This window comes from Sturnira hondurensis, unplaced genomic scaffold (assembly GCF_014824575.4).
Source record: "Sturnira hondurensis isolate 20B ecotype Veracruz unplaced genomic scaffold, ASM1482457v3 Scaffold0006437, whole genome shotgun sequence".
NCBI classification, from domain to species: domain Eukaryota; kingdom Metazoa; phylum Chordata; class Mammalia; order Chiroptera; family Phyllostomidae; genus Sturnira; species Sturnira hondurensis.
Genome location: NW_028079068.1, coordinates 9,845,310 through 9,872,573, shown reverse-complemented (window position 1 = coordinate 9,872,573; position 27,264 = coordinate 9,845,310). Strand labels below are relative to the sequence as shown.

General features: G+C 46.1%; 1 protein-coding gene across 3 annotated transcripts in view; it reads left to right on the top strand.

Moving 5' to 3' along the window:
• Positions 1–25,997, top strand: part of STRIP2 (striatin interacting protein 2) — a 40,148-nt gene extending 14,151 nt beyond the window's left edge. For 2 of the 3 annotated variants that reach the window (XM_037049217.1, XM_037049218.1), the window contains exons 9-21: positions 517–720; positions 1,986–2,221; positions 2,479–2,544; positions 3,257–3,320; positions 4,307–4,378; positions 7,407–7,481; positions 8,166–8,263; positions 8,714–8,840; positions 11,573–11,673; positions 14,923–14,989; positions 20,263–20,367; positions 21,635–21,839; positions 23,631–23,881. In XM_037049217.1, the coding sequence (XP_036905112.1) occupies positions 517–720; positions 1,986–2,221; positions 2,479–2,544; positions 3,257–3,320; positions 4,307–4,378; positions 7,407–7,481; positions 8,166–8,263; positions 8,714–8,840; positions 11,573–11,673; positions 14,923–14,989; positions 20,263–20,367; positions 21,635–21,839; positions 23,631–23,881 (1,671 nt within the window). Of the gene's footprint in view, positions 1–516; positions 721–1,985; positions 2,222–2,478; positions 2,545–3,256; positions 3,321–4,306; positions 4,379–7,406; positions 7,482–8,165; positions 8,264–8,713; positions 8,841–11,572; positions 11,674–14,922; positions 14,990–20,262; positions 20,368–21,634; positions 21,840–23,630 lie in introns of all 3 variants that reach the window. The other variant, XM_037049216.1, reaches the window with a different exon arrangement.
• The last annotated feature ends 1,267 nt before the right edge of the window (positions 25,998–27,264 follow it).

Genomic DNA, 27,264 nt, shown 5'->3' with positions numbered 1-27,264 from the left:
TTGTAGTTTTGTTACTATAATTATTCGATTGGATCCTTCATTTCTGGCTCCCACCCCACAGGACTAGCTGAACAACATACCCTCATGGGCAGGCATCCCAGGGGGCACTGCCTGGTAAAGTTACCCAACTGCAGGGGCAGTTGTTCCCCCTATGACTGCAGAGGAGATTGAGTGACCAGGGGTTTAGTATCTGTATGCGTTCATTAAAGAGGGAGATAATTTTCCTCTGTTTTCAGTGGAGGCCCCCAGGAGTTAGTTCCTTTCCTAGTTTCTGGTGATACTCCAAGCCCCAGGTCAGTAAATGATGCTTTATCCTGACCCCTAAGTCGGGATATTCCCTCGGACTGGATAGTGACCACTTTGCCCCTTCCTGTTTTATTACTGCCCGAGTGAGATTGGGGTGTGAGGGGACTGAAGGTTGTGGCTGTTCCTCTCCATCTGTGCTTTCCTGACCTTGCTCTCTGTGACTCCTTCCCTCCCTCCCTCTTCCCTGCCCCTTTCCTGTTGACGCCTCAGTTTACCCTCGGTGGATTTGAGCATCTACAGGCTCTCAAAGTGCAGAAGCGCGCAGAATTGGGCCTGCCGCCGCTGGCTGAGGACAGCATCCAGGTGGTGAAGAGCATGCGTGCTGCCTCCCCACCTTCTTACACTCTCGACCTGGGAGAGTCTCAGCTGGCACCCCCACCCTCCAAGCTGCGAGGCCGTCGTGGTTCTCGAAGGGTATGGACTAAAGAAACGGTCGCGTTGTGACACTAGCTGTCCGAAAATCAAGATTCTAAGCTGCTCCGGGTGTGGTGGGAAAGGGCAGTAAATGACCAAGCTCATTGTGCCCCTCGTTAGCCCTGTGCCCAACCTGGAACCCTGGAGTCTGTCCTTTGGGTTCTGACTCCCTGCCCTGACCGATTCCTGGGCTGTCATGATGTAACATTGTGATATCACATTATAGACCCGTGTCTCACTCCATGGTCATTGGCCTGGACCCCAGTGCCTGGAGGTCCTTAGCATCCTGAACAAGACTTAGGCTGTGGTACAATCTTGGGGATTGGGACCCAGGCACCTGAACAGGTCTCCCAGAAACTCCATGTGCCTGGGGGTGAGGCACTTTCCCATTTACTCAGCAGCAAGAAGGTTTACTCTGAGTTGACCACTTTCTTATCTGGCCTTGGAACGAGAGGCTTACATTTGGGAGACGCAAGGTTCAGGTTCCAGGTATAGTGTGCATCTCTGGAAAGGTCAGAATGACGAGTCACACTGAGACCTGACCGTGCTCCCATGGGCCCACCTGCCCCATTTGCCTGGGTTCACCACCTACAGGCTCCAGGGCCAGCCAGTCACACTCAGCTAGCCTACATCATCTTCAGTGAGATTTTTTTAAAAACCTGTATTTTTTTCTGTTTTATAAAGTAATGCTTGCTCATTATAGAAAACTAGGAACAAATATAAAATGAGAAGAAGAGAGGAAAAAATCACCCACAGTCTTAACAACCAGAGGCAGGGACTGTTAACTTTTTGGCCTATTTCTGTCCAACCTTTTTCTTTTTGCGACAAGATTTAAAATTCCAAACTCACTTCCCTCTGCCTAGCAGCAAGCTTCTGTCCTCTTCTTCCTCAGCCAGCCAGCTGGTGTATGCCCACAGAAGGCAAACTAATTAAATGTTCACCTAAGCAGCGCATAATTAGGAAGGAACGTGCTGGGGTGGGGGGAGCCTCATTCTTTCTGAAAGCTAAGTTACTATGACTTGGGGATTATCTGTGTTGTGTTCCCTGTCTGTGGCATGGCTGTCTGAAAGCTGCTTGTCCTGGGACCGGGCTGGTAGGGGCAGTAGGATCAAGGTGGGAAGGGGCTGTTCTCACAAAAGTTGGGTTCTCATTCCGTGTTCCCTGAAGTCTAACAGCCGGTGGGAAAGGGTTGTCCTCAGACGAGGATGCTGGGGGTAAGACTCTGCATGCCTTCCCCCCACCCCCACCCCCATTCCCACCCCCAGCAACTCCTCACTAAGCAAGACAGCCTGGACATTTACAACGAAAGAGATCTCTTTAAGACTGAGGAACCGGCCACAGAGGAGGAAGAGGAGTCTGCTGGCGATGGAGAGCGGACCTTGGATGGAGAGTTAGACCTGCTAGAGCAGGACCCTCTCGTGCCACCTCCACCCTCGCAGGCACCCCTCTCAGCTGAGCGAGTGGCTTTTCCCAAGGGCCTACCCTGGGCCCCAAAGGTCAGGTAGGTTTGACAGAACCAGGGACCCCAAGCTTTGAGGTTTTAGTCACTGAAGACCCAGGGTGGAGTGGATTAAGTGTTCAACATGTATGCGATACAGGGCTGGGAACCCCTAGATCTGAAGTTCTCTCAGTTGGCTGCTTTCTTCCCCCACTGTTATAGTCCCCCACTTGGAGAGGTGGGAGCCCAGAAAGCTTCCCTCTCTCAAGGTTTGCTTTTCTTCCCTTCTTTGGGGTTCGTCTCTCCAACCATCCTCTCAGACAGAAGGACATTGAGCACTTCTTGGAGCTAAGCAGGAACAAGTTCATCGGATTCACTCTGGGGCAGTAAGTGGCAGATGGTCAGAATGGCTGTGGAGTGGTTCTTGGGAGGCCAGAGGGGTGGGCAGCTTGGATTGAAAGATTTTGCCCACTAGTCACAGTGCAACCTAGAGCTGCTAGGCCATAGCCAACTTCCAGGAACTACTTTGGGTTCTTTCCATCGAAATTTTTCCTTCTGGTTTCCTAGAAGAACTTGTATGCTGTTAGCCAGGGTAAGGCCTTGAGTGACAAGTCATTTCCCTCTTAGGCTTCAGCGTCTTCAAAGAGTGTTGGATTACATGGTTCCTAGGGGCCCTTCCTGCTCTGATGGGCCAGAGTTCTGTGAAGAAGAGACGTGGTCAGAATAGATCCAGTCTTCCCTACCCCCTCACCCTCATGAATCCTTCCCACTGGCCTCTACAACGCCTAAGAAGGCATTGTTACTGGTGTTTTACTCTCAAAGGTGTCATTGGGCTTCGTGTCCTTTTAAGTAGGAACCTACTAGCCCCAAACAAAGTGAGTCCTCAAAAGACTATACGTACAAAAATCCCAATTTCAGGGACACTTGCGTGTACCAGTCCTTCTGTGTCAGAAAGCAATGATGGGAGACCTGAGAGATTGCAAAGAAAGATCTTGGGTACCAGATGCTGAAAGTGGCATGGACTCTGTGACTTCAGGGGCTCTCGGTAGTTCTCTATATATTTGAAGCTTGTAACCTGGTGTGGCTTGCACGTCACAGGGACACAGAAACCTTGGTTGGATTACCCAGGCCCATCCATGAGAGTGTGAAGACTCTAAAGCAGGTGAGCACTCAGTCTTCAGGCTTAGGGAGCCATCAAAGCAAGTTTGATTAGCGGGGTCCTGGTACTGGGTGGGGCTCTTCTGCCAGACACGTTCTGAATCTATTATTCTACTTTTCCTGGAAGCATTTTGGCAGAGAGAAATTGTATCTCTCCCGACTTGCCAGTTTCCTACATTCAGATAGATAAAAAGGTTATTCTTTCTTCTTCTCATTTTTCCTCCTTGCACCTTTCTCTCCCTCTTCCCATTCCTCACTTCCTTTCCTCTCGCTTCTCTCTCCTTTAGGACCACTAACTTCCAAAGGCCCAGGACTGAGCAGCGGGCTACTGCTCCACATCTAAACTGTGTGTGAGCACAAAGATTAAGAGTAGTCACTTCTTGCCCTGGCTGGTGTAGCTCAGTGGATTGAGTGCGGGCCTGCGAACCACACGATCGCGGTTCGATTCCCAGTCAGGGCACATGCCTGGGTTGCAGGCCAGTTCCTGGCAGGGGACTCACTAGAGGCAACCATACATTGATGTTTCTCTCCTTCTCTCCTTCCCTTCCCCTCTGAAGATAAATAAATAAAATCTCAAAAAAAAAGAGTAGTCACCTCTTGCGCAGACCTTGAATCCTTTGCTACCCCATCATCATCACTCCATATACACAAACACGTGCAGCAGAACCTGCAGAGCCATGATCCAAGGCCAAGGGCCTGGTCTCGGCTCCCCCTTGCATTTCATTTTGGTTGAAGGTGAGTCCTTATGTGTTTGCTGCTCTTCAACAAACTAAAAGCATGGAACAAACAGACATACTGTATATGAAGCACGTTGCTCAGTGTTAATGATGCAGAGGTGAATTAAACTCCTGCCTCTAAAGAGTTCATGGCCTATTCGGGATGACAGACCCATAAACAGAACATTCCCTTGTCACTGAAGAAGTTAAGCAAGAGGCTGGTACACATGGGATCCAGGTCCTCAGCCCCTTGTTGGTGTCTTGTCTTCCCCAGCACAAATACATCTCCATCGCAGATGTTCAGATCAAGAATGAGGAGGAGCTGGAGAAGTGCCCCATGTCTTTGGTGAGTTAAGGGGGTCCTGCCCAGGAACAGGGCAAAGGGAAATCTGTCACAGAGCATGTGTGCATGTTTTGGGGCTCCTAGTGTGTGCCAGGTGAGACAAGGTCCCCGACTTAACGCGTTAAAATTAGAGAAAAAAGATAGTTAAGGAAACAAGACTATCGGAGAACAGGTGATATAGTGAAAAAATTTAAATAGAATTTCATAATAGAGACATGCAGCAGTCTAAGGTAGGTAGACCTCTGAGAAGGTGACAGTTAAGCCAAGATATGAGGTATAAGGAGTGGCCAGGGGAAAGAGCATTCCAAGCAGAGGAAACAGCCTTAACAAGGTGAGAGCAAGCGCAGAGTATTAGAGGTAGTGAATGAAGGCTGTCCGCGTGGTATGGCCCACTGAGGGGTGCGGGCTTGTAGGAGGCAATCAGAGAGGTAGTCTGAACCACCTTTATGCAGGGCCTATAAGCAAAGCCAGGGAGCTTAGAGCTGATTCACAGTGTAAGGGATGCCTTTGGAGGTTTTAAATAGGGGAGGGACATCTGATTTATCTTTTCTTAAGATTTTATTTATTTATTTTTGGAGGAGAATGGAGGGAGAAGGGGAGGGAGAAAAACATCAGTGTTGGTGGCCTCTTGTGTGCCTTCTATTGGGGGCCTGGCCTGCAACCCAGGCATGTGCCCTGACCAGGAATTGAACCAGTGATCCCCTGCTTTGCAGGCCAGCACTCAGTCCACTGAACCACACCAGGTAGAGCTGACTCATCTTTTTAGAAACCATTAGCTGCTGTGTAGAAACTGGATCAAGAAGTAGTGGGAGTTGTGGGGATTCGTTAGGAAACTCACAGTAGGCAAGGTGAGAGATGATGGTGACTTACAATGGAATAGCAACTGTGGAGCTCAGGAAAATTTGGGTTGTATTTTGGAGGGGTAGCTGACAAGAGTTATAGCTCAATTGGATGTGGAGAGAGACACAAAAGGGGGAATCTAGAATAAGTACCATTTGCCTAGATGGAAGTTCTCTTTTATCAAAAGTTCTATTTTGGTCATAGTGAGTTTTAAATATCCATTAGCCACCCATGCAGAGCAGCCAAGCAATTAGATACATGGGTCCAGAGTTCTAGAGAGAGGACTGGCTTAGAGAAACACATCTGGGAGCTGTTGACTTATGGACAGTGTTAAAATAACAATAGAACTGGCTGCGATAACCCAGGGAGGGAATAGAGATGGAAAAGAGGAAGGAACCCAGAACACAGCCCTGGGGCACAGCAATGTTTAAGGTGGGATGAGTCGGGAAAGGTACCAGCAAAAAGGGTAAGAAACACACTCAGGAAGGTGGGAGGGAATCCAGGACACTGTGATACTACACAAGCTAAGAAAAGAAAATCAAGAAGAGACGAGTGATCATCTGTGTCAGATGCAGCTGATAAATGGAGCGTGATAAGAACAAAGTGCCCATTGGATTTGGCAACATGGAGAAACTCGACAGCCTTGAAAAGAACCACCCCAAACGAAGTGCTGAGGCTAGAAGCCCAGTTGCTGTGTTGAAAAAGGAATGTAATAGGGGGGAGGATGGGGGGTGGGATGGGATGGGAGTAATAGACAGAAAACTGTACTTGAAAAATAATTAAATAAAAAAATTGGGAAAAAAAAGAAAAAGGAATGTAATGAAAGGGGGTGGAGAGTATAACACAGATTGACACAGAAGTTTTGTTGCGAGGAGAGTAGAAAAGGTACAGTAGCTGAAGGAGGACGTGGGGTCCCGGGAAAGTGTGTTATGGCTAGGTGGTTCCAGAGCTCGTTTATATCCTAAAACAGATGATCCGGGACAGAGAGGACAATTACAGGACGATTGCATTTGACAGAGGAGAAGAGCGTGTTGGCCTTTGATAGGAGCGCAGGTGGTTGATCCTTCCTGCCGAGAAGGAAGGCGGAGAGTCCCCAGTAGATTTGGCCATGTGAAGATGAGAGTCTGCCTGTCTGTCTGCTCCTGTTTTCTCCATAAGTGTGAGGCAGGGTTAGCAACTGTTGAGAGGCTGTGAGGCACGGGGATTGGTTTGAGAACAGGGAGGAGGTATGAAATGGGCCTTTTGGGGAGCTGGAGGGCAAGCAGGCAGGATCACCAGGCTTTACTGAATGCCCGTTTAAGACTTGCTTATTTAAGCAGTAGCTGAGTTGTATGGGATGAAAGGGGCTTAGTGACTCCTCCCTACCTCAGGCTCTCATGGCAGTGACCCCTGTCCTATAAGAGAGGGACCTTGGGTGAGGAAGGACTGCACTGGCCAAAGAGGGCAGCAGCCTGAGTAGCCTCTTGAGCACTGGAGGCCTCTGTCTCCCTACTCTGATAAAAGACTTAGATGGGGTCATCAAAAGGACGTAGAGAGCTGTACATGAAGGAACAGGTCAGAAAGGAGAAAGGGATATTGTAAGAGCTCATGGGGAAGTCACACCCAAAAGCTTACCAGCCAATACTGCTTCCTGCCTCTCCAAGACCGTAGGTTACCCAACTCCCTTATCAGCCCTTTCCATTGAGGCACCTCCCTCTCCTTCCTGCTTCAGGGCATTTCAGCACTCTCAGATGGCCTCAGGCTGACACCATGGAAGCGCCTCCGTGTGGGCTGTCTGTTCCCAGTGTGCAAGGCATACCTGCAGCCTGAGTTAAGTCCATATGTGTCTGAGCCATCCATCCCTTAGCTGAGAGTTCCGACTCCTGATCCAGATCTTCCCCAACATGGGAAGAATAATTCTGGATTGACTCCAGATAATGTGAGAACCAGAATTACAGATTATTAGGGCTGGAAGAGCCGTCAGAGGTCCTACAGACCAGTCAGCCCACTGATCTGTAGACGAGGAACAAGACTCAGAGAGGGAAAGTAACTTACCCAAAGTTATGCAATGGGACATTAATGCAGCTGGGATGGGAACCTAGAGCTGACTCCCAGCTTGGTGCTTTTTTCATGCCATCCTTTGCAACCAAGAAAACATAGTCTTTGGTCAGCTGGAAAACGGCCCGGGCAAACTGCGTGTTTCCTGCCATAGGGAGAAGAGGTGGTGCCAGAGACGCCGTGTGAGATCCTGTACCAGGGCATGCTGTACAGCCTCCCCCAGTACATGGTAAGGAGACGGTGGGGCCAGAGCTGCCCTCCTTGGCTCCGGGAACAGGCAGCTGGAGCCATTTCAAACTGAGATGTCCATCGTTTTAGCTTGTTTTATGAGCTTTCACCCTTGGGCAAGGCTTTCTGTAGCACATTAGAATTCTGAGCTTTCCTCAGAGCTCCTGCAAGAAGGAGGAGGACTTGGTGATGCTCCTGAGTCCTTCTTTTGGAGGGGTGGAGATTAAGAAGGGGTCTGTGCAGGATGTATTGGGGTCCCCAGCCCCTCTGAGGTCTGCTCTGGTCTGTCACGTCTTAGACTCAGGCTGAGAATGGTGAGGATGCCGATGGTCAGGGTTAGAGGAAGGAAAAGGGTGGAGGAAGTGAGATCTTACTTACACCTCCCACTTTATTTCTAGGCACTGCCCCTCTCACTTTGCTTCTTCCATCTGCCTCTTTGGAAGAAAGGGCAGTCTTGCAGCCGAGCAGCCTATACGCTGTCTACGGGCTCCTCGGCCTCTCAGCAGGCCTCTCAGGACTGAGCACGCGATTGCCCCTCTGGAGGCTGGGGAGGTTTGGTCATTGAGGGAAAGACTTTGGAAAGGGTTTTAAAACACTTCTCATAGGACTGTTGAGATGTCGAAGAATAGCCTTGTTGAATGGGATGGGCAGGGGTGGATTCTTTCCTCATTTTTCTACTTTCCAGATTGCTCTGCTTAAGATTCTGCTGGCTGCAGCCCCCACCTCCAAGGCTAAGACAGACTCTATCAACATCCTGGCCGACGTTCTGCCCGAGGAAATGCCGTGAGTGCTTCCACTGGGGCAGTTGCTGAATGCTGGCTGTCCTGTCTGCAGGGTCTGCGGTCTCCACCCCACCTTGTTAACACAGGGATTGTCTTCAAAGAGTCCTCCCTTCCCCCAGCAGTAGCCCCTTTACACCACAGTGCTGTCCACTGTGCTCATTTTAGCTCAGAAATGAGTCTAGAGGCAATACCAGGGTCAGTGACTGGCTGCAAAGGTATGTGAGTGGGCACTGCCAAGGGGTGAGCTTGCCAGGGGGAGAGAGAAACAGAGATCAGGGGGCTTTTCTCCAGACAGGCTTGCAGCTGGGAACTCGGGAGGTTTCCCTAGCACAGAAGTTCAGGTTTCCCAAGTGCTGGCTCCTGTGTGTACTGCATCTGACCCGAGTACCTGGGTCTATGTAGAGCTCTCCCAAGCCGCCCTCTGCACTGACCTGTCCCGTCCCCATTGTAGCATCACTGTTCTCCAGAGCATGAAGCTGGGCATCGACGTGAACAGGCACAAGGAGATCATTGTAAAGAGCATCTCTGCCCTGCTCCTGCTGCTCCTCAAACACTTCAGACTGAACCACATCTACCAGGTGAGCAGCTGGGCACGCTTCTCCACGGGTCTCAGGTGTCCTCCGGGCCCTGTCTCCCAAAGAAGGGACACGAGGGCCCTTGTAGTCCAGCTGAGCCTTTTCTTTGTCCCATTCAGGGAATCCAGATACTGGTTGCACAAGCTTGGGGTGGGGGTAGGGTATGGGGTGTGGGCAACGCTCCTAGAAAGCTGTAGGCGTCTATGTCCTTTGAACATTATCTGAGGGTTGTGGGTAGAAATCTCTAGCTTCTTGGGAATATGCCCAGCCAGCTTTGAAACAAAGGAAGGTGGCCCTGGCCAGGTTGCTCCGTTGCTTGGAGCATCATCCTGGACACCAAAAGGTGTGGGTCCCATCCCGTCTGGATATAGAGAGGCAACAGATCCATGTTTCTCTCTCACATCAGTGTTTCTCTCTCTCTGCTCCCTCCCCTCCTCTCTCCAAAATGAATTTTAAAAACATCCTAAGGTGAGGATTAAAAAAAGAAAGAAAGAAACCATGGAAGACATGATTCAAATACTCTGCAAAAATGTTGGGGGCGGGGGAACATGTAGAGCATAGTTTTCTCTGTGTGAAGCACTTTTTTTAGCATTTGAGATATAATCCTGAATAAGGCACAGTTTTGGCCCTTACGGGCTTAGAAGTCTTATAAAGGGTACAGACACATACGTATCCAGTTACAGAGTGACAGATACTGTGAGCAGGTAAGCCCTGGCTGATATGGCAATACCTAATCTAGCCTGATGTGAAGTGACTTCTAACCTGAGTCCTAAACAGATGTTAGCCACAGCGTGGGACTTGTCAAGGAAGGAGGACAGGAAGCATTTCAAGCAGAAAAGCGAACTTGTGAAAGTCCCGAAGGGAGAGATCAACGTACCTCTGGAAACTGATCGAGTGTTGCTGGGGCTCTGCCTGGGGTGGGTGCAAGTGGGGAGGCCCGGTGGGCGACACATGAGAGGCCGGAAGGAACGACGGGGCTCATCATAACACATGTGATGACACAGAATTATTGAGTGCCTGTGATGTGCCCGGCACTCTGTTCAGCTTGGGTGAGATCTCATTTAATTCTCTCAGCCCTCTGAGGTAGGTCTTATTTTATCCCTGGGTTATAGAGGAGGAAACCACTATGAAGAAGGGTTCATCTGCTTCCCATGGAGGCGTTGCTGCTGTGCTAAGGAGTTTGGACTTGACTGCGTAGGCACTGCCAGGGTACAGGGAAGACAGGAGCAGCGAATGGGATGGTGGCTGTAGTGAGACCTTGGAGAAGAGAGGAGGCTTCTCATTCCTGCACAGAAGCTCTGTTTTCCTCTCACGAAGTCAAAACCGAGCTTGTTGGTGGGAGAGCAGGCCCTCACAATGCAGGGAGGCCCCCGCAGGGTCTCTGTCTGAAGGCAGATTTGGCTGTATGACCAGGGTGCTTCTCCACTTCAGTGCACTCACAGACATCTTTGGGTGTGTTAGGGTGTCCCGTGAGCTCACACTTCTGCTAATGAGCAGCAGCAGGACTAGGAGAAGTTGGGGTGGTGGGAGATGGCATCCCTAGTAGAAAGAATGGAGAAGTGCGGATGTGTTTCTGTCTGCTCCTCTTGGTGGGCGGTATGTGGGTCAACAACCAGACAGGTGGCTCGATGGGCCCTGCTGGTGTGCGTCAGTGTCAGTGAATCTGGACAGGGCTACAGACACATCCCAAACGGAAAAGTTTTCCGTCACTTGATAGAGGATATGCATTGGCTCCCCCATCTAGGGCTTTGGAAAAAAAACCTGGGTCAGCTGCCAGGGAGAAAGTGTTCGAGCAGAAGAGAGAAAAGGGCAGCACCAATTGCCTCCCCACCTCTAACCACACACCTAGGGGAAGAGGGCAGCTTAGCTTGCTGCCATGGCTACTTCTTGATAATCAGGAAGAACTAGGGGATTTAAGGCCGCACAGTTTTCTGCTTTTCCAACTCGGCTTCTGCACTGTCCCAGCAGTCTAGGTTCTGGATCTGAAGAAATTGTACCCGATGCTCCTCAGTGTATTGTGGGCAAGATCAAAATCTAGGTGACAGAACTTCATGGCACTGCCTCCACCAGGTCTTCTGGGCACAAACCCCACCCAGATTCAAGAAAACAAAATGGGCCCCTGTGCTCTGGTGGTTAGCTCATCAAAGAGTTGTTGGACATATTTTCAGTGCAGTTATCTGTTGACTGAAGGGCTCTTGTTGATTCTTTCATTAAAACACTGATATGCTAAGTACAGGGAACCATACAGACTAGCACTGAAGGCCACATTCCAGTGGTTCATTTGGTCACTCTGTGTCATCTCCATCCTGACTGAGTGAGTGATGCCAGCAGGTGCTGGGGTAAGTGGCACCTGTCCCTGCTATATCAATCACAGTTGGAATACCGTGAGCCAGAGGTTTGGTATGGAAGACAGCTCCCTCGGGGAGCCTTCCTATCCTCTTGAGCTTTAAAGCAAATCTCGCAGCAGTTCCATCTGTCTGGAATGGGACTTTCTGGCTCGTTTGTGGTTTCAGTCAGGAGTTGGCAGCATACCCAGACTGCAGACTGCCCTCCTCCATGTGGGGTGGGCCAGCTGAAGGGGAAACGCCCCCTTCCAGGAAGGAAGACGGACAACACGGGGGGACAGTGCCTGTCTTTAGGAATGGATATTAGGTTTATACTTCCCTCTTTTTTCATACAGACCTTCTCTTCTCCCCCAAGTAAGCATGCCTTTCCACTTTGATCTTTTAATTCAGTTTGAATATGTATCGCAACATTTGGTATTTGCCAACTGCATTCCGTTGATCCTGAAGTTCTTCAATCAAAATATTTTGTCCTACATCACTGCTAAAAACAGGTATGGACTCTGAGCAGTTTTATTTCAAAGGGCTAGTTTGGGATGACGGGAAAAATTACATGGTCTCAGAGCTGTTACTGTCTGTTGCCTTGAAGTGTTAGCTGATGGGCCTTGTCACCAAGATATTCGTGTTTTTAAACTTTTTCTACGCACTCCATATTTTTCAACTTTTAAAAACTGAAAAATAGCATGACTCAAAGTAATGAAACTCCAATGAGGAAATGTCAGCCCTGGGGCAGAAGGACCCAAAGGTCTTTCTCGGGAAACAGCCTGCTTGTCTGGCCAACCCTGATCTTAGTATAAATCATAAGCTGGACCAGGTACACTGCTGTAAACTATAAAGTGTTATATAGAATTTTTAACTGAAGGTACATACTAGATCCTTACTTAGATAGGTCAATTTATAGTTTTTTTTTTAATTACAGTAATTTTACATGCATTATTTCATTTAATCTCCAAAGCAGGGCTAAGAGATATTACAAATTTTATTTCTCATTTTACCAATTTGGAAACAAACTCGAGTTAATTGACTTGCTCAAGATTAACATGCTAGTGAGACCCATTAAGTAAGCAGCAAAGGCAGGATCAAAACACAAACTGCTTTCTGATCACAGTTGCTTGCTACGGATTGCTTTCCACTCCTCCAGCCGAGTGAGGCCTCGGGTGGGGGCTACAGAGCAGATCCTTGTTCCTCAGTTTCCTGCTGCCGTGAGGACTGGAAGCGTGCTCATCAGTCGAGTCTACCAGAAGTGCTTTCATAGAGGCAAAGCTCCTAAAGTAGAAGAGGGCTAATGACTTAGAGTGACCGGAAAGGGGCTAGGAAATGTGCCCGCCAGTCTGTCGGTGCTGCCCGAAATCCCGCCGTGGAGGGGCAGCTCGCTTTTATTTAGTGTAAGACACGGAACCCGAAGTCATGAGACCTGGGTTCCCGACCTGGAGCTGCCATTCGCTCGCTGTGTGATCTCGGGTAAGACACTTGGTTTCTCTGAGCCACAGTGTTTTCGTCTTTAACGTGAGAATAACCTCCTCTGACTGTATCATAGAGCTTTTATAAGCATTACTTAAGATGAATATATGAGAGTGATGTAAATACCTTTGCCATTTGAGGGAAGCTTTGGAGAATGTGTTTTTTCCCCTAACTGCAGGAGACTTCTGCACCAGTCCCCCTCAGAATGACACTAAGGCATGCCAGAGTTGGGTTACCAGGGAAAACGAAAGTGTAGGTTGGGTTAGGTAAGGGCCACAGGGTCATGAAAGCATGTATCAGTGTGTGCATCACACTGTGTGTATCACACACTTGTGTGTATCAGTCACCCCTCTTAGTCGTAAGTAACTCAAACCAGCTGGACCTGGCTCATGCATAGTGGGTCATTTGTTAGAAGGAAATGGACGTATATCACCTTGAGGAACCTAGGATAGGGATGTGGCTCTGGGCCTCAGGTTTGGTCTGTAGTGTAGGGAGCCCAAAAAGTCCTCCACCTCTATCTAGGGACACCAAGCCTCTGTCCTTTCACTCCAGTGTCCCCTCTCACTTGCAAGTAGTAATGCCTGCTTCCCAGGCCACTCAGTGAAATATGCCCACGTGAGCTAAACATGTCCTGCCCCATGCCACTCAGAGACTGAACTGGCTTTCAATCCTTGTTCCGCATTCCCAGGGTTAGAGGTCCACCCCTGGCTCAATCAGTTGTGGATGGGGAAGTGGGCTTCTGGAACTAAATACACCACTGGACCTAAATACACTTCTGGACCTGGGCATGGGATTGGGAGACGGTAAACAATCCAATATGTGTCCACTGTGATCACTTGGAGTTAGAATGAGTGATAGAGCCAGACGATATACCACTTGCTAAGGTTGCCTGGATGAGGTGGGCCTCCTGCGTCCCCCCCGCAGTATATTTCACTGTTGCGTAATCCCCGAGGAACTTTTGAGCACTCGCAGATGCACTCACAGTTTCCTCATGACTGACAATCTAGATATTCTAGAAATTTGTAACTTTATATTATGCACCCCTAGGCTAGAATTCAGTTCACTGAGATTGGAATGAATCCATCTTTGATTTTCCACCCCCACTTCTTGGTTCCCTGCACCTACTTTGTCATGGGGCTTTGTCAGTGGAAGGTGGGTAGATCAGTGGATAAGCCAGCCCAGAATGTGTATTCTGATGTCTATCCTAATAGAACTGGCAACCCTGGGAGTATCGAGCAGAATGAATTAAGATGAGGAGCAAGTTGTAGATAGATCCTTTGCCCTCTCCTCTCCTCCCTTTGTGCCCTAGGTTATCTCGGTGGGTTTTGTGTGCAAAGGTAAACATGTCTAGGGGAATCAATTATCACCTTTTGCTTGGATAGAAGTTTTGACTGGAAATGCAGACGCAGGTCCAAGAAACCCTATACTCCTCTTTATAGCTCCTGGTTTGCCAACATCTTTTATTTATTTCCAACTGTATTAGTTCGGGTAGATGGGTGTTTAAAACTTCATGGAATGCCCGAATCAGAAGGAGCCTTAGAGATGACCTAGTCTCAATTCTGCATTGTACCCATGAAGACGGGAGAAGAGGAAAGAAAACTGTCATTTTAAGTGACTATGTTCCTCTCATCACGTGGTGCCTTATTTCCCCTGCTTCCCTGGGCTCACCAGCTCCTTTGCAGCCCCCCACTATCAGTTTGGGGGGCAGATGCTATTACCGTTCTCAAGCTGCTGGATTGGATTGGTCCTGTTGCAGGATGCTGCCCGTCTCACGCATTCTTTAGGAATAGCCTATGTGATCATTCCCTAGAGCTTCTGGATTTCAGAAAGAGGTGCAGGAGAAGTCTTCGTCTCATCCTCACATCTACAGTTTGTTAAGTGGAATAAATTTGCACAGCGCCTCCAGGAGCACAGTTACATTCACACATACATATGAGCGTATACTTTAATACAGAAACACAAATGCTCACACGTTTACATATTCCTCTAAAGAAGGAAAGAGAAAGGTAGCCATACAGAGGCTCCCTTTAAGCCTTCTTTTTCATCTGCCAGGTGGGGGCCAGCATGAAAGAACTCTGGTGGTTCCCCTCATGCCTGGGAGGAGAGGAGACTGGGAGCTGGCGTTGCCTGGCCCCGAATCCCTCCGTTTCAGCTAAGGTCACTAAGCAATCTGAGAAATAGACGGGGCCTGCTGGAGAGAAATAACTCCTACCCTTTGAAATACAGCTGTTTCCTGCCATTACCATTTATCTAAAACCTGCCCTTATCTCTGCATCCTGCAGCATCTCGGTCCTGGATTACCCTTGCTGTACCATCCAGGATTTGCCAGAACTTACTACCGAGAGTCTGGTAAGCAGATGGGGATTTAGAGGCTGGTACTTGCTCTTCCATTTCTTCTCCAGCCCCATAATGCCCTGGTTTGGGAGTCTCCGATCAATAAAGGCAAGAGCACTGAGGCTGCAGGGGTGAGAGCTGCTGACCCAGGAGAGAACGATTTGAAACAGCGGAGCATAGCGTTTTGTAGAGAAGAGAAAAGGGTAGGTGAGAAACACTGAGAAGACACGGAGGGAGACGATGGCACTGACATTGAATGTGAACATGGGTGCAAAGTGGCGGGGGAATCTCTCCTGGTCTATCCCAAACAATTTTCTGTCTTTCTGCTGTCCTACAGGCTAGTCGCTTTTCATTTTCATGTGGATTATAAAACCCAGGAGGGGTGCTTCAGAAAATACCTTGCCTAGGGCTCTGTGAGGCAAAAGTCAATATAGCCACAGAAGGATGACCCAGAAAATCCCTCATCCTGGAAACAGCTCTAGGCAAATCAGAAAAGTCCCTCAGAGTTGCTCATAATTCCAAGAAACTGTCTGATGAACAGCGTATTGAAGGTCAAGTGTTTACCTCCACATTATTGCCGTAGCTCCTCGGATATACCTCGGTCTGTACCCTCACCGTATTGCACTAGAATCTGTATCTGTTTCTCCATTTGACTGAAAACTCCTTGAAGTAAGAGACAGTATCATCTTTTGTTTTTAAATCCTCACCCCAGGACATGCTAATTGATTTCAGAGAGGGGGGAGGGAGGGGTAGGAGAGAAACATCAATGTGAGAGAGAAATAGCGATCAGTTGCCTCTCGTATATACCCCAGCTGGGACCAAGCCCACAACCTAGGCATGTGTCCTGACTAGGACCCATGACCTTTCAGTTTACAGGATGATGCTCCAACCAATTGAGCCATACCAGCCAGGGCTCATCTTTGTTTTTATATCAAGAAAATCTACCACCATGTTTGGTATATGGAAAGAGCTCAATAAATGCTGAGTGATCAGATGATGGCCCCCAAATTTAATACCTGTGAAGTGCTGCATCACAAAGTCTATGGGGTAAAAAATAGAATGATCCCTGCTGTGGTACAGGTTTTCTAGAGCCATAGGGTTTGGGCTGGAGAGAACACACGAGCCATCTGGCCCAAACCACTATTTCAAAGATGAGAAATGCCCATTGGATGGAATAACTCCTTATGGTCCACGCTTCATAGACGACAGACCCTGAGTCAGAGGACCCATGTCCTGAGACGCTAAGCCTACCCCCCTTCTGAGCACCAGGGCAGAGATGCCCTATCTTACGTAGATGTGCTCTCGGCAGCCAAGGGGAGCTTCTTACCCCTGCGGAGAGAGGTAATGAGTTGTCCGACCCTGCATATGTTCATAATGTTATTCAGTCTTTAAAATAACTGTGAGGTTACTGTTTTGTGGGTATAAAAGGTAAGTAATTGACAGAACTTTACAGTGAATGTAGCAGAGCCTGGGTGGAGAGCCATTCAGAGCTGGAATGAGGAACAGTGGTACACAGATAGCATTGAAATTAAAAACATAAAGTCAGCTCCTGTGACCAGAATCTATACCTGTTCTGATTGACCTTTGGGGATAGAAAGATAAAATGATTAAAATAATTCAACTGTTTCTGAGAAGCCTTAAATAAGAGTGGGTAAAAGCATTATCTGCCCTTAATAAAAAACAAATTCGTGTTAGGTATTCCATTTCCTTTCTCTGAGGCAACAGTGGCATCTGGTGGTTTCCTTTGGTACCACAGCTTGTTTTGTTCTGTGCTGTTTTTGTGGGAGTGAATTTACAGCGTAAGTACTTCCCGGAGTCCAAACGTGGGCTTAAGTAACTAGCAAGCGTACTCCACACAGGTGCTCAATACCGTGGCTTTAAACTGATAGCTTCTGTACTCAGAAAAGATTAATATTTATGTGAGTAAGATTTATCGCTTTTCCAGGCTCAATGAATTAATTATAAACAGAAAATGGACTGGCTTTTTTAAAGCGAATAGGATTTCTTTTAAATAACATGTAAAGTTTTTGGGTTTTGTCTGATTATAAAGTCAACATATACTATTGCAGAAAATTGGAGAAAAATAGAAAAATATGAGGAAGAAAATTAAAATACTCTAATTGTGCCCCAACTGGAACTGACCCACGTGACCTTTCAGTCGGTGGGACAACACCCAACCCACTGAGCCATACCAGTCAGGGCACCACTGTTAATGTTTTGCTGCAATGACCATATACGATATATATTTATTTGCATATACTCATATACATATTACTTCAGAAAGTAAGGACTTTGTTTTAATTTTACATAGTACAATTTAAATATTTACAACATAATTTTGTCAAATATTTTTGAGAACATAATTTGTTTAAAGATTCTGTTTTTAGAGAGAGGGGAAGGGAGGGAGGAAGAGGGAGAGAAACATCAATGTGTGGTTGCCTCTCATACACCCCCTACAGGGGACCTGGCCCACAACCCAGGCACGTGCCCTGACTAGGAATTGAACTGGTGACCCTTTGCTTCGCAGTCCCAGCGCTCAGTCCACTGAGCCACATCAGCCAGGGCAAGAACATAATTTTTAATAGCTACACATAATGTTCCCCTACTTACCACATTTTGCTGTATATAATGTACACTTTTTGCCCAAGTTTTTGAGAGAAAAGTAAAGATGTGCATTATCCATGGGTATGATGATTACATACTGTGGGTATAGTAATCCTGTGTATAATGTGCACAAAGATGTGGGCATGCGTTATAAATGGCAAAAATACAGCAATATTTTTAAGTGATTGTTTCTGCCCTGGCTGGTGTGGCTCAGTTGGAGTATCTTCCCATTAAACCAAAAGACAGCAGGTTCCATCCCCAGTCAGGGCACATGTCCAGGCTGTGGGTCTAGTCCTGGTCACAGCGCATCTGAGAGGCAACTGATCAACGTCTCTGTCTCATGTTGATGTTTCTCTCCCTCTCTCCTCCTCTCCCTCCCTTCCTCTCTCTGCAATCAATAAGTATGTCGTTGGGTAAGGATAAAAAAATTGTTTTATTGTTGGGCCTTTATTTCCATTTTTCTCTGTATAACTTTAAAATGAACATCCTTGTACATGAATCTTTGATCTCATCTCTGATTATTTCCTTAAGATGGATTCCTAGAAGTGGAATTACTCGTCCTTAAGAGATACTCTGAAAGGATAGGTTTTGGCCCCTGAACTAAATCTTTAGATCCACAGTATATACAAACAAATATTTTTTTGTGAGAGTGGAAAATGGGCAGGTTTTTTTTTTTTAACTTTTGCTGGTTTAAAATGAGTAAAAGTCTTGCTTTGGATAGTGTAAAGTACCAGGAACAAGGAAATGCGGCCAAGTACTGATGTTCGCAAAATGTATCTTCCCACAGAAGCTTCCATCTTACTTAATGTGCTGAGTCCTGCCAGAGAGAGAAAGAGAGAGAGGACGAAGGTGACCCTTCTAAAGTGAATATAAACAAAAAGAAAAAACATTCAAGTCTGGCAAATCTGAAATGGCAATCATGGAGCCGAAGGCCTGCTGGGAAAACGTTTATCTGTTGGGTTGGAACAAGGCAGAAGGCTTGAGCAGGGCCCACTCTGGGCAGTATGTGGTGATGCAAGCAGTGGGCTTAGTGATAGACGTCAGGAGGCATTATCAGAAAGAAAGGAGAACGAGGCCCTGGGCCGGTGGCACTCTCTTCAGGAGGGAGCTGGGGCATCCCTCCTGGAACTGGGAAGACTGAGCTCTAGAGAAAAGACAGCTGTGATTAGTTGACTTTCACTCAAGACTTCACTTTTAAACCAGCCGGAGAAAATTGAAGTAAATCACAAAATTATTGGATAGTCAGAGCTAAAAGGATCTGAAAGATTATCTAGTTCAACCTCTGATAGGAAACAGGTAAATAATTTGCCAGGGCAAAACCATAATCCAGGTGCCCTGGTGCCTCTCCCAGTGCCGCCTGTGTAAGGCCCCGCCTCTGCCCCAGTATTCTTCTCTGGGGGCTAAGGACGCAAGGCTTCTCGTGCTGCTGCCATACTAGGCGTCAGGATGCAGTGTACGTGCAGTGCATTTATGTCTCCCATATATTTTTTGTTCCCTCTGCTTCTTTTTAAAAAATGAACGTTTAAAAGTCTGTCTCCTTTGTTAGCCACACGAGGTGTAACGTCAGTAGAACGTGGTCTGTTTTGAGCAAGCCGGACTAGCCGATGGACTACAGTGGAAACTCCCGTGGAAGTTTCCCTTAAGAGGAAACAGATGGTTTTCCTGGGACTCACTCTGAACACACTATTGAACATGTACTATAGGAAGGAGAACATTTTTTCTAAATAGTATTTCTAAAATGTTAAAACTTTTTAACTCTTAGTCTTATTTATATCTTGGGTGAGCCGAATACTCTCGAAAGTCTTGGATGCTCAGTCCACATTCCACGTATTCCTGTCTTGCTACAAAGTAGAGGAAGGAGGGAAAATTTGCCCTCCGCTAGACAGCAGTTGCCATCTATACATCTACCCCTGTGTTCTCCCGTCGCTTTGTGGACACGAGGAATTTCCAAGATGTTAGTTTGGTCACCATGCACCCTTGTTGATTTATATAGCTCTGTCACCAGTATGTGTTTACAGGCCCCCAAATCCATAAGGACTCTTTATTTTTGTCCCTGAGTGATGTTTCGATGAGTAGATACCTGTTTCTAATCTGACATCCATCTGTTGTATCTGGTTGGGTGCTCACAAGATACCAAGAAACATACCAGAGAAACACCTGGCTAGAATGAACCATCTGCCGTTTTTTCCTCCATGCCGGAGAATTAAACAATGTACTGCAATATGGTTTGATAAAGGAGGGTGGAGGTTGATTTTAAAAATCCAGCCACAGTGAAGATCAGATCCATCCGACAGTTTGAAATCTACCAGAATAACTCCTAGCAGTTACAAACATAGCTTATATAAGTGCAAAAGTATATGGGGGTAGAATTCTATCATCTCTGCTCTGATCCTAAATTAGAAAGCTACACAAGAAAGCTTGCTTGAATGAAGTTCCTATGTTCTTGGATCAACTTTCCAACCAGTTCTTGTTCAACATACAGGGTCTTCCAGGGTTGGCAGCTCAGTGTTTTCAGATTAAAGATGTTGCATGTTTAAGGCCTCAGTGTGTGAAAAGCAGGATGGTCAGGAGGTAGCAGTTCATATGGAAGGCCCCATCTAAACTGACCAACGGTGACGACCAGGCATCTGTGGAAGGAGAAGCCCTGTAAGTGTTGACATAATAATGGACACACCTTATTACAGGAAGCTGGAGACAACAACCAGTTCTGCTGGAGGAACCTCTTCTCCTGCATCAACCTTCTGAGGCTGCTCAACAAACTGACCAAGTGGAAGCATTCCAGAACCATGGTGAGTGAGGGTTCAGATCATGGAGGTGTCCGTCGGACTGAATTTTTTAAATCTTCGGTTAATATTTATGGAGTTCCTGCTTTGCAGGCTCTATAGATAGACACTGAATACTACATAATAATCGACGCCTCCTAATTCTGGACTTTTATTCTATATGAGATAATTACTTACATTTCTTTTTTGGAGAGCTGAATATGGACTCTTCCTCAGTGCAGCTCTGGTAGGGAAGTTAGCATTGTTATTTGAATTATACTCATAAATCCCAAATGATGCAGGTCTAAGATTATTCACTTCAGTTTAACTATGAAAAATTGGAAACAACCTAAATACTCATTAATATGGTACCAATTGGTTAAATAACTTATGGTACATCCTTAGAATATTATACAGTTAAAGTGAGTGAGACAGTTCTATATCAATGTGAATTAATTTTCAAGGTATATTTATACAATATTTTTTCTTTTTAAAATTTACTGACTTTAGAGGGAGAAGAAGGGAGAAAAAACACACATATCAATATGTTGTTACACATATTTATGCATTCATTGACGCATTCTTGTATGTGCCATTACCAGGAATCGAACCCACAACCTCAGGGTATTTGGACAATGCTCTAACTATCTGAGCTACCTGGCCAGGGTGAGACATGTTGTTTTTAAAAAACAAGGTATAGAATAGTATCACAGGATATGTAATTGGCTATCATTTTTGTTAAAAGTAATAAATGCATACTTGGGATTATCCTCAGAAGACACATAAGAAACTGCTAACAGTGGCCCTGGCTGGTGTAGCTCAGTGGATTGAATGCCAGCCTGTGAACCAGAGTTGCCAGTTCGATTCCCAGTCAGAGCATGTGCCTAGGGTTGCAGACCAGGTCCCCAGGAGGGGGCATGAGAGGCAACCACACATTGATGTTTCTCTCCCTCTCTTCTTCCCTTCCCCACTCTAAAAATAAATAAATAAAATCTTTGTAAAAAGAAAGAAACTGCTAATAGTAGAAATAAGATGTGTGGTTGGCAAAATTTTTTGCACTTCATATCATGCCTTATAAATATTAGAAGCTGTTAATTGTGAAATATAAAGAGAGTGCTTCCTCTGTGTTCTTGAAGACTAAATCTAAGCAGAGCCTGGACCGTAGATTTTTCTAAAAGCTCCTCAGGGTAGTTTGAGGCCAGCCAGGTTTAGCTTAATCTATGAGTTGGAAATTCCAAGTAACTGTAGATTTTTATCTACCTTTCTCCACTTTCGCCCCTCTTTAAATGGGCAGATGCTAGTGGTGTTTAAATCTGCTCCAATCTTAAAGCGGGCCCTAAAGGTCAAGCAGGCCATGCTGCAACTTTATGTCCTGAAGCTGCTAAAAATACAGACCAAGTACCTGGGGCGCCAGTGGAGGAAAAGCAACATGAAAACCATGTCGGCCATTTACCAGAAAGTGCGCCACCGCATGAATGATGACTGGGCTTACGGGAACGGTGAGTACTCCCGGAGCGCCTGACTTTCACAAAGCTAACAAACATTTGTCTCTGCTCTTGTGGTGTGCATTGTGACCTATTTTGGCTGAGAAAATACATGATTATAAATTAGGTGCTGTACAACAAACTTTAAGGCGCTGCCCCAATCCAGCAGGTACCCCCGCCCTATGAAAATGCATTTTGGTAAACAAGTAAATTGAGGGGTAATTACCCCCTTTCCAAAACATTTCTTTAAAGGACAGGTTTCTCCAAGAGATTTTTAAAATTAAAACAACCTTATATTATTACAAAGCAATTCAAAAATACAAGTAAGCAAACATTTTTTGATATTAGCATGTTTACTCCACATTTGTATAACCCAAAGATTGCCACCATTAACATCCTATTGTGTACTCTTCCAGATTTTTTCTCTATATATAAATATACATTTTGTTAAAATGAAAGCAAATTGGCCCTGGCCAGGTGGCACAGGTGGTTCTAGCGTCATTCCATATACCAAAAGGTTGCGGGTTCAATGCCCGGTTAGGGCGCATACCTAGGCTGCCTGCCGGCTTGGTCCCTGGTTGGTCGTGTTTGGGAGACAACCCATTGATGTCTCTCTCTCTCTCTCTCTCTCTCTCTCTCTCTCTCTCTCTCCCCCCCTGTCTTCCTTCCTCTCTCTCTACTATAACACAGAAAGCACAATTCACTGTCTGAATTCTTACAGAGTTTTCAGCCGTGAAAATGTTTTATCCTGCAAATGGCGCTTCTGTTGTTGCTGCCATCATGAGCTGAAGCCCTAGCTGCACTCACTTCCTTAGGGTGAACCGCTGAGTGTGGGGATGGGGGACCCGAGGAATATGGTCTCTGTCCCTGAAACACGAGTCTAAGTGGAATAAAGACTGTAGATTATCTGTTTTCTGTTTGCACCTCCATGGAAGCCTTGATCTCATATATTAATATACACTGGCACCGATTTATCACGTGCTGGGGGAGGTCCTAGGAAGTCAGGAAAAATCTTTACTGATTAGTTCGTCCTGATTCTCTTCGTTGTACCCCTTCCTGCCTCTTCACACGCATTGAGAGCTGGCGATTCCGCTCCAACGGGAACCCCCCAGCCCCAAGGAAAGCCCAAGAAAGGGAACTGAGCTGCCATTTTGAAAATATAATCAGCAGGTCTTGAAATAACATCATTCTGTTCAGCGTCGGTTCATTATCATGTTGATGAGATGTCTTTGGAACGTAACTCTCATTTATGTCAATTAACCTGTGGCAAAATTGCCTCCTTAAATTCACAGAACCTTTTGATGATGTTAAGTTAGGACTTACTATACATATAACAAGGAAGAAAGTGAAATAATGAAAAGGAAATACGGTAAAAGAAGCCTGCCTCCCTCGGGGTCCTCATTTCCTTCTCAGTGATGATCATTCTTAACAGTTTCTGGACCACCCTCCTAAGGACAGTCTGTGTGTGTAAGGTTATGTATGTGGGCACACGTGTATTTTTTAAACCTGAGTGGCAGAATGTTATTTACTTTCTGCATTGCTTTTTACATTGCTTTTTACAGAAAAGGAAATTCTGAGCCATTCCATTGTTGGTATCCTATAGACCAGGGACATCAAACTCATTTTCACTGGGGGCCACATCAGCCTCACAGTTGCCTTCAAAGCGCCGAATGTAATTTCAACTCCTTAACAGTTAAGGAGTAGTTACATTTATACAGTCCTAAAATTATTTCAGCTCATGCTATGTGTTAAGGAGAACAGCGTCTTGAACTGTGTACCTCGTCTGTTTCTCTCTTCCCACTGCAGACATCGATGCTAGGCCCTGGGACTTCCAAGCGGAGGAATGCACCTTGAGAGCCAACATTGAGGCTTTCAATAGCCGCCGATATGACAGACCTCAGGACTCCGAATTTTCGCCTGTGGATAACTGCTTGCAGAGTGTGCTGGGGCAGAGGCTGGATCTGCCTGAGGATTTCCACTACTCCTATGAGATCTGGCTGGAAAGAGAGGTGTTTTCACAGCCCATCTGTTGGGAAGAGCTGCTCCAGAATCACTAAGCTCTTGTCAACAAAGCATCTGATAGATGGGGGTCGGCTCCAATAAATGGTGCTCTGCCTACCCGGCTCATTCAGCCTCTGTTTCCAGCTCTAGAAGTGCTAGTCCAGGGGAGAGCTGGCCCAGTCCAAGGACATCCAGTGTAGTTCAGGGCATTCTGGGGGCTACTGTACCTGGAGCTAGTGCAAGGATAGGATCCTGAGTCCCCCCAAAATGATGAACTTACTCTGGGATCATTTGGGTGCTGGGTGGCCTTGGAAATCTCTTGCTGGTCTTTGACAGGCTCTTTCGTGGGACTGCCCCTTGCTTGAGTTTTGCCTGGAACCAGCCTCGGCTTTGCTGGCCCCAAGAGTGCAAACGAGTTTATGATGGCATTTGGCCCGTGGCGTTCATCACAGTAATGGGAGGTGCCTGTCACAGAAGAGAGAGACCATTTTCTTCTTGCTCCCCCTGGATTCCCAGGACTTACCCAGAGATTTGGCAAAACCAACTTTGAAATTAAGTCTGTAGTTTAAATGTTAAATTTTGACACCTCTTTCTAAAATCATTAGCTCTAAGACGATTTTGGAGCACCTGCCCCTTCTCTGTGAAAAATGATGACTTACCGTTACCTAAATACTGCATGTTAGAGAATGGCGTGTGTTCGAAAGTGTTCTTCCTTTAGGCCCCGAGAGGCGCATGTTCCGTGTGAAACGGTCTCCTCGTGTCCTCCGGGCAGGGCACGGAGAGGCCTGCCACAGCCAGGGCAGAATGGCCAGGCCCTCCCCAAGGTGGTTCCATGTTTTTTCTGAAACGACCGCAGTCTTCAAACGACTGAGCACACTGCAGAAAGTCATTATTTTCATCCAACTTATTTTTTTAAATGTCCAGGTAGCTACAGATGGCTTTATGTATTGATACGGTGCGTCCATTTGTGTTCACGGTCGATTACTGAACAAGCTAGCGGACCATTTTTCCGCTCCTGTGTTGATTAGTGATGAATGTTCCTTTTTCTGTCAGCGGTTTCAGAGTGGCATGTGGAGATGCAGCCATACTGTTTCCACCTAAAAGTACTACGGGGTTCATTGAAAATGTGGCACCAACCTCTTTAAACTTCTCTCATAGCAGAAGCACGTACTTCCCACCAGAAACAAGGGTTTTAGAAAAGTTTCTGATTCGGTCAGAATTATTTTATTTCTCTTCTGTGCCCACAATCGTCATCTGTATTTTCAAGCTTTTTTACTTCAAGTCCCCCCGCCCCCAGTGTAGACACTACTGGATGGTTTTCCTGACTGCACCAAGCCACTTTAATTATGCCAGAAGGTGGATTCAAAACTGGTTTACTTATACTCTGTCCTTTGTCACCCATGGTATTGTGTGGAAGTCATGATTAAGTTACAAGCCATATCCAGAGGAACTATATCAAAGTTCTAATTAAAACTTGGGTTCTGCCTCTTTGTGCATTTAGGGTAGCAGGATTTCTGTTTTTACGGCCAGGTCATGTAAATATGTAATAGAAGAAATTTCTTAAAATAATTCATAAATTTTATCAAAAGTTACTGAGCATATCATGTATGGATGCTATTAATCTATCATTTTAATGTGATTTAAGTAAAAAGATAATTTTCGAGGAAAGACCAATCATTCATCTATTTCTTTTAAAGCCATATAGTATTAAATTTGTGTCAAGAACAAATAAGTTGACCTTTTAAGAATAGGCACGTGAATGCTTTCTGGGGCATAGAAGTATGGAAAACCTTAACATTTCATACTTTCTTACTAATCTTCTCTAAGGGAAGATTAATTCTCAGTGCAGGTGGAGAAATCGCAGCACCAAGGATAACTGATTAGTTTCAAATCACATCGTTTTCCCACTGACTCTGGAACTGCCGTTCAGGTATTGACAATCAGCCCCATACATTAAGGTTGAACATCCCCATTTGAGAACCCATGTATGTGGTCAGGAATAAATTCAGATTGGTCACCTTCCAATGGCAATCACTGTTACTTCATAGAAGAATATTGTTTGAGTGATTCATTAAGTAGAGGATTTTCATTTGTATTTCAGGAAAGTTTGTGTTGATTGTTGATAACACTTTATTTACTGAAGCACTTTAATAAAAAGAAAATTGAACTGGAGTTAGAAACTGGTCTTTAAATTCTTCAGCACAAGAGACTCTTAGAGACATACTAGGTATAGAAAGGACGAATGTAATTGAAGAGGATGGATAGATAAAATTTTGTATTAGTATTCCCTGGGAGTAGTAACTGAAACATTTTATGACAAACCTTTATTTCTTGTTCATGGGTTCGGGGCTCAGCTGCAGCTCTGCTCGACTCCGCTAGCCCTGCTGTGCCCGGCGCATCTCCTGGCACCAGGCGGATGCAACAGCCCCTCCCTGCGGCGCGCTGTTCTCAGTAAAGGGCAGGAGCAAGAGACCAAACCGTACTATGCAAACACATTTAAAGCCCCTGCTTGGATGTGGCATAAGCCAAACTGCCCGGAATCCATTGGCCTACAGCAGGTCACAGGGACGAGCCCACCGTGGGGCCAGAGAGGCACACTTCACCTCCAGGGAACCAGCTGCAACCAGACCCCCACTGGCAGGGAGTCACTGCAGCCTCCTGGGGAGCTCTTCAGATTGGTGGTGGGACTCCCTTAGATGCTCTGAGTAATTTTGACAGATTTTCAATGAGACTTTGAAACTACCCATTTCAGGGCTTCATACTGATATTTTCGGTTTTGGCTTTCTTGACTTCCCTCAACCACAGCTCCCCCCAGCTCCTCCGTCTGACAATAATCACTGTAACGTAAAGATAATCCTACAGACAAGTGTTTTGAAGGTTTCTGTTTCTCCCCCAAGTAGTTGTGGAGAGTTTTAATTCTTTCCTCTAGTCCTTCTCGAGATGACCCATATTTACGATAAAACCAGCTGAGATTAAGAACGTAGCTGAGGTTCTGGAACAAAAACGATGCTGGTTCATACAATAATCAAATTCATGACCTTGATCTCATCAATGCTATAATTAATGAGCTATGTAACCACCTTAACATCCAGGCTCTTGGAACTCTGGGAATTTAGGTGTTAAGTGTGTGTTCAGGGTGATTTTCAGAAGCTAAGAAAATCCAGCCATTTCAGAAATACTGGACATGGCCAATGAACACCTGCTCTGCCTAGATTTTTCTTTATTAGTGTGATGAGAATGTTTTCGGTAACAAAATAACATTTTACAAAATATAGAACTTAGCTATAAACATTTATAAAACACCAGCAGGTTCTATAGCAGCTAATACCATCTTACATGTGTTTAACACTAATACATATTTAAATATATAGTTTATATGATGCTTTTCAATATGAGAGACATCAAAACTTTTAGAGTAAAGCCCTGGCTGGTGTAGCTC